Below are 12,967 nucleotides of genomic sequence, written 5' to 3'. Positions count from 1 at the left end.
TTTTCTAGATGTAAATATGAGGAAATGAAAGCTGATATTCTGATCTATCGTCTAATATTAATCTTTTGATCTCAAACCCTAAATGTCCTCACTGTGTAACAAAAGCAATAGACTTGGCCTTGATGTTCCAATACTTTCGGTGGCAACTGTGTATATAAAACTAAAATGTTTAAGCAACTAAAAAACTACAGAAACTAAAAAATGGGAGGAAAAAAAAAAAACAAATCAAGATCAAGTCCCTAAATATTTGAAAACCCTCTATTCTCATTTTGTGAAAATTTAAAAACATTAAATCAATTAACATTAATTTTTCTGTTTACTGCAGCATAAAATAATGTTTTAAACCTGTTTAGGAATAATCTCACATTTTGTCCTTTTTTAAATGCCGGTATTTGGATAAACTGGTAATAATAATAATAATAATAATAATAATAATAATAATCAAGCCCAACATCAACAATTTTTCCCTAAAGAATGTTGTAAGAAAACTCAAAAATAAAATATAAAATCACAATTATTTAGGATTAAAGTTTACCAAAAAAAATGTACAGAATAAAATCATCAGCCTTTAAAAAAAAAACATTTGAATAGATTTGTGACTTTTGGATCGTTTAAGTACCGAGACATCCTTCACACATTTCTGGAGGGGATTTATTATAATTATGGATTATAATGATGGATTTATTATAATTATGGTTATATTATAAAGTCTCTGTGCAGAAATGAATTGTTTGTTTGCTCGTTTTATTTTATCTAGTGCATTTCAGCGTAAGACCGCTGTCTGATACGCCAATGACATTTTTATAAAAACCTACAGACATAAATGAGCTAAAAACCAAACAAAATCATGCTAAAATAACAACCCTGTGTTCTGAGGTAATGAGCTACGACGACGTTACACCACAATGAGGTACGGCTGTGTGGAAAATAACCCAAAGTGCAAAAACGCTCTGTTTAACAAACTGCAGTAACAACAGGCTTTAACCCGTTCCACACCATCATCACTGGTAATGTTACTAACACCTCCAACATCCATATCGCGGCACACTGACGCATCATTACAGCTCTACACACTACAAATGCTGAAAATGGAAAAGAGCAACATTTCGTCCTGCGACTGGAAGTTTCTGCTGTTCAGTCCGTACAGGATCTCAGGAGGTTTTCTAATCGTTTCGGCTAAAACGCGCGATTTTGCTGCAGATTTTTCAAAATTTGCGATGCAACTTGCAGAGTTTTTTTTTTTGACAGAAAAGTACTCGGACTGGCGAAATCGCAATCACAGGATATTGCTGTGCAGACTCTTTCGCAGTGATGTTTGTGGGTAAACGAGTCCTTTTAGCTGTACTCGTGCTCGAACAGGGCTTGGGTTGAATGCGTCTCGGCCCAAATTTGTGGTATTTTTGAAAAATCGCAGCTGGTCAGAATATTGTGCAGTTTTCTTGATTTTGCGTTAATTTCTGCGATCTCTAAATGGTGAAATCCTGGAGGGACTGACTTAGAGCTGGGCAATATGAGGATAAAATATCAATATCATGATAAATTACATTACAAGATACTTTTCTTATACGAGAGATACGAGATATCCCGATATGTTATTATCATAATGTTTTTTTATCATTACAAACTAAGTGGAAGCAGCTCGTGTTAATTTTGCTAATTTTTTTAAAAATATAATAATAAGAAGAAGAATAGTATTTAAACGACATTAAATAAAGTATCAAACAGGTTTTTTGCTGGGAAATTGTACATTGTATACGCCGTATTGCAGAATCATGATGTTCCCGTGACATCACAGCCCCAGTTTCTCTAACAGTCATTAAGAAAATCAGGTTCGAGTCCAAGAGCAGTTTATACACAAATCCGACGTACTCCTCAAATGATCCTTTATTTACTGAACGCAAGTTTTCAATCAGACTGAAATCTAGTCTTGATTTTAAGAAGATTCTCCATTAATCAGGAGAACGTCTGATTACTGGTGGAGTAATCACTTATTTATTATTAAACCTACTCAGAACCCGGCGTGTGCCAATAATCAGCCGTACCATATATATTGCGATACTCAAAGCACACATTATTATTACTGGACTCTTCTCATTCGGTTCCGCTGGTCGAGACGCAGCTTCGCATTTTTCACGCAACCCGGTGAACAGAACCGACGCTAGCATCTCATAGCGTCCGTTTTCTTCTCCGATTAACAGTCGTGTGTTGTTCCCGTGGTTACAATATTCTTTCTAATGTTGTATCTAACTCTGTAGCTAATTATGTTAGCACGTTGTTTTAGCTCTAGACAGCCAGAGCTCAATCTGTTAAAAAATAAAAAATAAAAATAATAATAATAATAATAATAATGATATTGTGGTAAAAACCTGTGATGAAAGGTTACAGAGGCATCATGGTCACATGTCTACAGAAACGAAGCACGGTAAGAACAGGAAGATGCTACGCTAGTGCACCAGGTTTCTGCAGGAACCCATATAAAGCCAAAGAGAGAGAGAAAACAACATCCATGGTTATGATTATTTTTTTAAAGCTCCAGAAGATGGAACAATGAAAATCTGCATAAATTTCCACATGCGTGATGGATTTATTAACGGCGTTGTGTTTCTCTAATGAAGTCATGCAGTTTGCCGAGTACACGGAACCCGGAACCTTTAGATCGTCGTTTGGATCCGATTAAACACTCGGATCCAATTAAACACTCGGATAAATCCAGTCAGGTCGTGTGAAGAGGTATTTCTGTAAAAACGAAGACTGCGGAGTTTATTTATTTATTTACAATCAAAATGTTCGTGAGTTGCTTGTTAGCGTGCCACTCCATAAGATTTATAAAAAAAAAAAAAAGGAAGTGAGACACATCTTCCTGTCACATGGCCTCCTCGTCTCGTGTTTGTGTTTCCATCCAACCGCGTTTAACGCCAGTGGTGACCTGAGCTAGTGTGTAACAAATTCCGGAATGATCCGTGTCTTCTTCAATGATGTGATCTGGTAAAAGCTCTGTGATTGACTGTATGCAATGTCAATCAAATGTCCTGTTCTTGTGAAAGTGGGTGGGACTTCAGCAAATTTAGTGGTGATATCTCAACACAACTACAAGTGAAACAAGTGATTTATCTCCTGTTTACCTGAACACAGGGTTCGGGGCGTACAGGGACACGTCTCTGTGGAGGTAAACATCACTCACTGAACGATATGATCTGGGACTCCGCCCTGGATGACTGAAATAATTTTTACCTGCATGTGTGGATGGAAACACAACCAGAGACGAGCCTTCATTCCAACATGAAACTCTCTCTGGTTCTTCTGTCATATATTTAAATGCTTAAAATAAATCAAAATATAGCACTTCCTTACCTGCAACATAACTGTTGCTATATTATATATATATTATATATATATTATATATTATATATATATATATATATATATATATATATATATATATATATATATATATATATATATATAAAAACACACACACACACACGCACGCGTTACGTTGTTTGATGTACCTTCACACACTCAGTTTAGGATGTTAGGTGTGTGCCGATCGTCATTAATAAACAATACGTCATGATACTGAACACAGTTTGTTGTTCGCGTCCATGTTGTTGGATTTCTGTTGTAATATTGTGATAAAACGCTGGGGAACGATCGAGATATGACGGTATAATATCAGCACATGCCTGGTTTTGGAAACTTCTGGAATCTCCGTGTGAACACATCGTGTTCTCTCTCACGCGCACATGTCCTCTCATGTGTTTTTCCCCGAATTCGTGCACGTGTGGGCGTGTAGTTTGGAGAGCGGTGAGCGAGGGTCCTTGTGTGTGAGCCGGTGCGTTTTCAGAAGGTGAGCTCGGTTGAACTTCCTGCCGCAGGTTTTACACGCGTGGTTCTTCCTCCCACTTCTGCAAGACCTCGGCTTGGCTTCTTCTTCTTCTTCTTCTTCTTCTTTCTGGACCTCCTCCTCCTTCTGGTCCTCGGGGTCTTCGCCGCCATTGTGATCATCCGCTGTGGCGGTGTCGTGATGAGGCGTCCGAGTGCCGTGCAGCAAGGTGATGGCGTTCATCAGACTCTCCTCAGACTCCATCGACTCGTCGTCGCCGTCTAACAGCTGAGACGGGAGCGTGAGGAGCCGGTGGAGCATCGAGGGGGATTTTAACTGGACGTCATCTCCTAGGGAAAAAAAACAGTGCCGCAGTAATGGGTCATATGACACTGAACAGCATCTAACTTCCTTTCTAACGACGCTCATCAATAACAGCTGTATTAAAGAAACTTTTTTTATTTTGTTTTCATACTTCACAAAATAACGCTCAGGTTTATTTAAAACATGCAGCGTTAACTGACGGAATCAGCAATCGTCTGTTAATTAACCCGTTATTAACCATTAATATCTGTTTATTAGTCACGCATAACTCAGAAATGGCAGTAATTACAAATGTGCTAAATAGTGCTTGCGTGTGTGTGTGTGTGTGTGTGTGTCTTTATTTATTTGTGGTGTCTCACCCTTCATGCTTGTCTCTGAGGTCTGATGAGGGTCAAAGGTCACAGTCAGGGCCTCAGCATCCTGCAGCCACTGCGGCCTATCTGATTGGCTCTCGTCATTCCTGTGTGGTTCTAAGTCGTCCCTAATCGGTTCTTCAGAAGGGAGACACGGCTGCTCCAATTTAACGGGCCAAATGTCAGCACACCACTTCTGACCGAACACCTGATCCAGCACCGGAACCCAATCCTGAGACACGCTGATCACTGCCGCGGGGGTGGAGTCTAACACACACACACGTACCAGCAGAAAGGTTTCACTGAAATTTCATTCAAATTAAAATAATCTTCAAAATGTTATAACACACCTAAAAACACTGCACTACACTCTGACACGCAGTACCACCCCCCGACACACACCCTCAACCTCTACAAAACTGAGATTTTGATCAAATAATGTGGGCTTTATTAGAGTAGATTTGAGGGCAAGGCTGGCCCGTGAGGGCAGGACGGTGTCCATCCCACTCGGGAAAGTGCTGCTCTCATTTCTTGCAGCGTAGAACAGTCTCAGAACGGGTCTAGTTCATCTGGAACAATCCAGAGCCAAGGCCCGGGAGCAGATAAGCAGGCTAAACCGACCGCCTGTAGCGGTCCTCACCTTGGTTCCACAATATAGAGACTGTGTCTGTTCCCCGAGATAAACATAAATTCAGAAAGTTTGTAACATAACTAGCAACATAATTAATATAAAATGAGATCATACTGATTGCACAGCCAGCTTTGATCTGAAGCTAGCACTGTTAAATATTCCCAATGTTAAATAATCTCTTATGTCTAAAGCACTTCTTGTTAATGAAAGCGTTCCTGATCAGAAGTTTAATATAACGTGTTTAACAGAGATATGGATTAAACCTGACGAGTACACAGCACTGAATGAAGCCCGTCCTCCTGGATACAGTCATATACATCAGCCTCGTCTGACTGGCAGAGGGGGAGGAGTCTCACTCGTTTAGAATGATAATCTATTCATCACACACACCTAGACAAAAACCTACTGAAAAGCTCTTTAGAAGGTTTTTACACTAGTATAACACACTTAACCACAAACAACAAGTCTACTGAGTCAATTCTGCTGATTATTATTTACAGACCTGCAGGGCCATGTTCTGAATTCCTTGGTGAATTTGCAGATTTAATCTGGAACCAGGTCATTTCTTTAGACAAATCTTTAATTGTTGGAGACTTTAATATTCATTTTGATGACTCAGAAGACCCTCTGAGAACAGCGGTGGTGTCTATTCTAGATTCAGTAGGTGTCCATCAGAATGTAATCAGACCCACTCATAATGACGGTCACACTCTTGACCTGATACTAACATATGGATTAAATATAAAGAATATAGTCACACTGCTGCACTCTGAAGCTCTCAGATCTCGTTTAAAATATATATTGATCATAATATTTGCACCTCGCCTCGCTACCGTGTAAAACATTCATTCACGTCAGCTACCGCACCGAGTTTCATCAAAAACCTCCCAGAGACATCAACTATGATTGGATCACCGTCTGATCCCATAGAACTCGATCAGACGACTGAATGTTTAGACTCAACACTCCACTACCCACTAGATAAAGTGGCTCCACTTATAAGAAAAATAATTAGAGAGAAAAAGCTAGCACCCTGGTATAACCATCACACAGACACACACACACACACACACACACACAAACACACACACACACACACAGACACACACACAGACCTTTAAACAGACCTTTAAACAGACCACTCGACAATTAGAATGCAAGTGGTGTCAAAAAGATTGATAGTATTTCAAACAGCATGCAAGGAGAGCCTCCTGAACTATAGAAAATCTCTTAGTGATGCTAGAAAAGTCTCTCTCTCCACCTGAATAGAAGATAACAAATAATCCTAGATTCTTATTACTGTAGCAAAATTAACTAGGAATAAAACCACCACAGAAACATGCACACAATCACAATCATTACATAGCAGTGACGATTTCACTAATGTTTTCATTACCAAAACAGAAAATATTAGACAAAAAGACTCAGATTATTAAATTAAAACCAAACAGTATTATAATTGACCCTGTAGATGATAATAAAACAATATCAGATCAACCATTAGAATGTTTTACTCCCCTTACAGAGACCGGACTTTCATTCATCTCTTCAGAAAAATCATCAACTTGTATACTAGATCCCTTACCTACATCTTTCTTCATACAGATTATTCCAGAAGTAATCGCACCCCTTCTAAATATAATCAATTCTTCCCTAAGCACTGGCTGTGTACCTAAATCACTTAAACTAGCAGTTATTAAACCCCTGATTAAAAAACCTGACCTCGACCCCTCTCAACTGTCCAGCTATAGACCGATATCAAATCTCCCCTTCACCTCCAAGATTTTAGAAAAGGTTGTAGCAAAGCAGTTATGCTCGTACTTACATAGGAACAACATTCATGAAATGTATCAGTCAGGATTTAGACCTCATCATAGCACAGAGACAGCGTTAGTTAAAGTAGTAAATGACCTTCTACTGGCCTCTGATCAGGGTTGTGTCTCGATGCTTGTGTTACTCGACCTTAGTGCAGCTTTTGATACTATAGATCACACTATTCTCCTTGATAGACTAGAAAATGTTGTTGGTATTAAGGGAACAGTCCTCTCCTGGCTCAGGTCTTATCTGACCGATCGTTATCAGTTCGTAGATGTAAATGGAGACTTCTCCACATATACCAAAGTAAAGTTTGGTGTTCCACAAGGTTCTGTTTTAGGCCCACTGCTTTTTACTTTATATACGCTACCTCTGGGTCAGATTGCCTTCACCCAGGTGTGTTGATGGTGGAGTGTCTGGCTGCATTACCTCCCTCATGTTTGTGTTCCCTTCTGGCTCTCCCTTTTAGTTACACTGTTACAGATAGTCTTGATTTTATACTTTTTCATTGTACTAAGTTAATTTTAAATACATTTTAAATCATGTGCTATAGAATACATTTTGGCCGTCACGCTCACAACAGCAACGGACTACAAGTGACACAACTGACTTGTCGCCTTCTAGCATGAACACAGACGTCCTGAATAACGTCTCAGACAGATGAAAAGTGGGACAGACAGAGGAGCAGAAAGACAGAGAAACAGGAAGTGGGAGAGGAACAGGTACCGTCAGTGTTCTGTGTCTGTCCCATTCCTGGTTCTTCCTCATCCGGTCTCTTCTCAACCTTCACCACATCAGTGCCGTTTGGAGATTCCACCATCTCCCCCTGAGACTCGTTTATCTTCATGTCACCTGCTCCGTTCTCCTCCTTCACGGCACGTAACTTCTCCATCAACTCCTCGCTCTCCCGCTCCGCCTTCCTGAGCTCCAGAAGAACATCGTCGAAGCTGTCTTCTACAATCTTACTAAGCTCACACACAGCAAACTCCAGCACACGCTCCATCACCAGCTTTAGCTGACCTGCAGGAAAACACACACACAATAACCACCGCAGATGTAAGATACCAGACAGTGGAAATAAAAAGATCAATATAAATGCTGTAAACAGGAAACAGACACAAACACAACCTCGAGTTCCACGTTCTGACGCTGAGAGATTTTGAGAAGTGAAACATAGCGTACAGGTTAAAACAGAAGAGATTAAAAATGTGCCATCTTCAGCAGTGTGGTTACAGCTACGGCATGTGTAAATACAGTTCTGAGAAAAACTATATGCCCCCATCCTGATCTCTTCTGCGTTTGTGTATATCTCTCACTAAATTGTTTCAGAAATTAAAACTAAATCCAAGATAAAAACAAAGGCGACCTGAATAAACACTCTATACAGTTTTAAATGATAATGTTATTTATATAAAAAAAAAAGTTATGCAATACCAACTCAGCCTGTGTGAAAATGTATTTGCCCCCATAGTCTATGGAACTGCATTGATAATGGGGTTCAGCTGGAGGAGACCAGACCTGATCACTGCAAACCCTGTTCAATCACATCTACACTTACATAGAACTTTTCCAGCAGCAGGAAGTTGGTTAAAAGATCTTACTCAGTAACACACTGTGGCAGAGCTGAAAGAAATTCCAGAAATGAGGAAGAAGGTGATTGAAGTACATCAGTCTGGGGCAGGGTTACAAAGCTATTTCAGAGGCTCTGGGACTCCAAAGAACCACAGCGAGAGCCATGATCTCCAAATGGAAAAACTCAGCACAGTAGTGAACCTTCTCAGAAGTGTCCGACCTTCCAAAATTGCTCCAAGAGCACAGCAACGACTCATCCAGGAAGTCACAGAAGAGCCAAGGACAACATCAAAGGACCTACAGGCCTCTCTTACATCAATAAAGGTCACTGTTCATGACTCCACGATCAGAAAGACACTGGGGGAAACGGCTCCATGGAAGAGTGGTGAGGTGAAACCACTGCTAACCCAGAAGAACATTAAGACTCGTCTGAATTTCACCAAAACACACCTCGATGATCCTCAAACCTTTTGGGAGAATGTTCTGTGGACTGATGAGTGGAGAGTGAAACGGTTTGGAAGACAGGAGTCCCGTTACATCTGGAGTAAACCAAACACAGAATTCCACAAAAAGATCATCATACCTATGCTGAAGCATGGTGGAGGCGGTGTGATGGTGTGGGGATGCTCTGCTGCGTCAGGGCCTGGGCAACTTGCAGTAATTGATGGAAACATGAATTCTGCTCTCTACCAGAAAATCCTAAAGGAGAATGTCCTTCAGTCCGTAAATTGAATCTCGAGCACAACTGGATTATGCAGCGAGACAACGATCCAAAGCGTAGGAGTAAATCCTAGAAGTGACTGAGAGACTGATCTCCAGTTATCAGAAGAGTTTGGTAGCTGCTAAAGGTAGCACAACCAGATTTTAGGTTTAAGGGGCAATTAGTTTTTCACATGGGTGATAGGTGTTGGATAACTTTTTTTTGCTTCAATAAAATAATAAAACTGTCGTGTGTGTTTACTCGGGTTCCCTTTGTCTTATGTTGTATTTCCTTTGAAGATGTAAAACTATTTAGAATGAGATATAAACAAACACACAAGAAATCAGGATCGGGGCAAATACCTTTTCACAGCACTGTACATCTGAATACAATAAACACTACTACAGCAAAAAAAGAAAAAAGAATAAGTGAATCTTTCAGGAGGTGTGGCCTCTTTTGCTCACTTTTAACCAGCCAATCCCCGTCAAATAAACAACTGGGCAGGCCGATTTCATCATCCCTGAACAGTGACATGACCTTATTGTACATTGGAATTATAAATTAACACAACACTGCATGATATCGTGATACTTCGGCTTGTGTAATATCGTAAGATATGTTTATGGTATCGTGACAATCCTAATGCCAAGCAGTGTCATGTGACATGCTGTTCTCCCAGATAGCGTGAGGTTCTCCTGGACAATAGCATGCTGTAGCCCATGATCTGAACACTCCGTTCTCCTAAACAGCAATATTCTGTTACACCAGACAGAAACACAGCGTTATCCTGCACAGTAAAACAACACACCCGTTATCACAGTGTGATTATATCCCTGATAACGCAACTTTATCTGGGATATTAACCCTAAGATCTGTTAGAGCTCAGAAAGTTAAAAAAAGAAACAAATCTAAAGAGCACCTTATCCGTCTAAACACACGTCCGTCAGACACACTCACGTGTTCACGTGTTCAGTAAATGAAACGCCACCACAGCTGCGTCAATCATGATTTCCAGCAGAGGTTTTCTGACGACACAAACAGGACTACGGTCTAATTTTCTACTCCAGCGTGTCACAATAAAGCAGTTTTTATAAAAGGCTAATAAAACCATGTTACGCTGTTTCACAGGTTTGAGGGTTTTGAGAAACATTCGTATTTCTGAACCATTGAAATGCATAGCTTTACATAAATCATTAATCATTTACAGACTCCCAAAAACTATTCGTTTTCACCCACACAAACGCCTGAGGGTGAAACGTCCCGAGAGCTATGATTCGAATCCATATTCACTTTAACCAGGGCAGAGACGCCGCGTGCACATGGAGTTATGCCGTGCATGTGGTCACTGATGGTGACGGAGAGCCTTCACCAGGAGAGCCTTCTCCATCAGTCTGAGTTCTCTGGTACCACCTTCCGGCATTGAACAGCCTCAATTTGGTTAAAATTTAAATAAATTAATTAATTAAATAATTATCTGGAAAGTCACAAAACCACCAACTCACACAAACTCCGCCCACACCCACATGAATGAACTCCAGATATTTATTCTCAGTTGCAAAACTGAATAGAGTGTGTGTGTGTGTGTGTGTGTGTGTGTGTGTGTGTGTGCGCACGCAGACTCTAGCCGAAAACACACCTACAGACCATGTTTACTGCTAACCAGCTGCTACTGTAGAGCAAGACACACCCCTGGGGGCGGGGCATATACACTCTAGGTAGCGTTTAACTGGACGAACACAAGATTAGTGCAGGATGAGTCACAAAAACAATGTATTAGATACACAGAGGTGTTGGTGTATAGCCTGTAACACCCTGATCAAAACAAAAACAAGGCTCTGAAACATTGGAGCGCTTCAAATACAACACTGTATTGTGTTTTGTGTGTTTCTCTTTGTGTTAATGTGTGTGTATGCTAGTGTGTATATATTAGTGTGTGTGTGTGTGTTAGTGTGTTGGTGTGTATATGTTGGTGTGTGTATATGTTGGTGTGTGTGTGTGTGTGTGTTAGTGTGTATGTGTATGTTAATGGTGCACACACACTCGGTGCTTCGTGGCATGTAAATTACTGGTGCATATTTAAGTGACCTTCCCCCTGCTTCCGCTTTAGTTTCTGTTTTTACAAAAACCCCACAGTGTTTATTTTTCTTCCTAAACCCGACACGACCCTCCCACACACGCCGAGGGTCTGAAGATTTAAACACATCTGCATGAACACCTCCGCCAGGTTCTTACCCACGGCTCGTCTTTTCTGCTCGTGCCGGAGAGAGTCGGGGAGAGGGTCGGGGAGAGAGCCGGGCCTGGGGACGCCATGCTGGGGCTCGGGATCCGCGCTCTCCCCGCGCGCTGCCTCTTCCCGTCTCGGGGACTGGATGGAGGTTCTGAGCCGCTGGTTCTCCTGCTCCTTTCGGGCCGTTTCCAGCAGCATGGAGCTCAGACTGGCCCCGACCGTGTCTGTGATCTCGGTGACGGCGAGCTGCACCACCTGCTCCAGCGCAGACTCCAGCTGGCCCTGAAAAAACGAGATGTACAGCGCGCCGTTCATCTTTTCTCCTCCGCCGTGTGCACGCGCAGCTCCGCTCTCATTCTTCTTCTGGAAAACAACAATAATTTAAAAAAAAAAAAAACAGTAGAGAGGAAACAACACGGTGATGCCTTCCCTGCTGTGCACTATACACACACACACACCCCTCTGTGGGATTGTACCGTAATGACACACAACAACGCACATGTACAAAGTTCTTCTCGGTGTTGTGCACATGGCCTCATACTGGACTCTCTGTGAAAGCTGCAGTTTGTAACCTCCACCTCTTAACATGAGGTTTAAGACAAAGTCATTCATTCATTTCCCACATTTACCCTTGGGGATCCATAAAGTCCATCCATTAATCTATCTATCTATCTATCTATCTATCTATCTATCTATCTATCTATTCATTCATCTTTGGTAAGTGCTTGTAATCAGTGTTACACTGTATAATTTTTTTCAGGACACGTGATGTCCCTGCTGAAAAAAAAAACCAATAGAAACCCTAGAATAGAATTTGTAATGGTTATAATGGAAACTGCATTGGTTTTAATGGTCCCTGTGGGTCTCTACTGGTAATTTGTTGCCTTATATTGGTTCTGTTATGTCTAGTGCAGTGGTCGCCAACCCTGTTCATGGAGGTCTACCTTCCTGAAGACTTTAGTTCCAACCATAATGGTGGCCACCTGACCATCGAATCATTGACTTAAGAAGCTCCTGATCAGCTAAAACAGGTGTTAGATTTTGGTTGGAGATGAAACCTGCAGGAAGGTAGATCTCAAAGAAGAGGGTTGGTGACCACTAAAAGCTACCACGCATGCTAATGGACAGGAAATAATATCCTTATTACCTCAAGATTTTACTCCTTTAGCCAGCTACAAACACCCCCAAACTCCAGACACAACACTGCTCCTATTATACCAAGGGTTTGTTTTCGTTTGCAAACCCCCTTTCTGCACATTCCTGGATTGTGCTCACTGTAACATAAATATGTTGTTATTTGTATGTATATCTCATATTTCTTGGCTACTTTTACATATTTAATTTCTCATTTTACTTATGTGTGCTGTCTTGTTTTGTATCTATGCTGCTATCATTTTCCACCAGGGATTAATAAAGTCACATACTAAAATATTTTGTCGTATTTAATTCGCTATGCATGAAATGTTTAGATTCAGACCTATTCATGGTTGTCTGAACATTTATTTTATGTATTTATTTGAAA

The 12,967-nt window shown here is 40.9% G+C and overlaps 1 protein-coding gene across 1 annotated transcript; it reads right to left on the bottom strand.

Annotated features, from left to right (window-relative positions):
• Positions 1–3,452: 3,452 nt before the first annotated feature.
• si:dkeyp-113d7.10 (uncharacterized) lies at positions 3,453–11,964 on the bottom strand. Its single transcript, XM_017454446.3, has 4 exons — positions 11,451–11,964; positions 7,673–7,966; positions 4,507–4,767; positions 3,453–4,173 (listed from the first exon to the last, which is right to left on the bottom strand). The coding sequence occupies exons 1-4, from the start codon at positions 11,758–11,760 to the stop codon at positions 3,752–3,754; spliced, it is 1,287 nt and encodes a 428-aa protein (XP_017309935.1). The 5' UTR covers positions 11,761–11,964; the 3' UTR covers positions 3,453–3,751.
• Positions 11,965–12,967: the final 1,003 nt, after the last annotated feature.

Source organism: Ictalurus punctatus, chromosome 24 (assembly GCF_001660625.3).
Source record: "Ictalurus punctatus breed USDA103 chromosome 24, Coco_2.0, whole genome shotgun sequence".
Taxonomy (NCBI): Eukaryota; Metazoa; Chordata; class Actinopteri; order Siluriformes; family Ictaluridae; genus Ictalurus; species Ictalurus punctatus.
The sequence above is the reverse complement of the archived record's forward strand: the minus strand, read 5'-3'. Positions and strand labels throughout refer to the sequence as shown.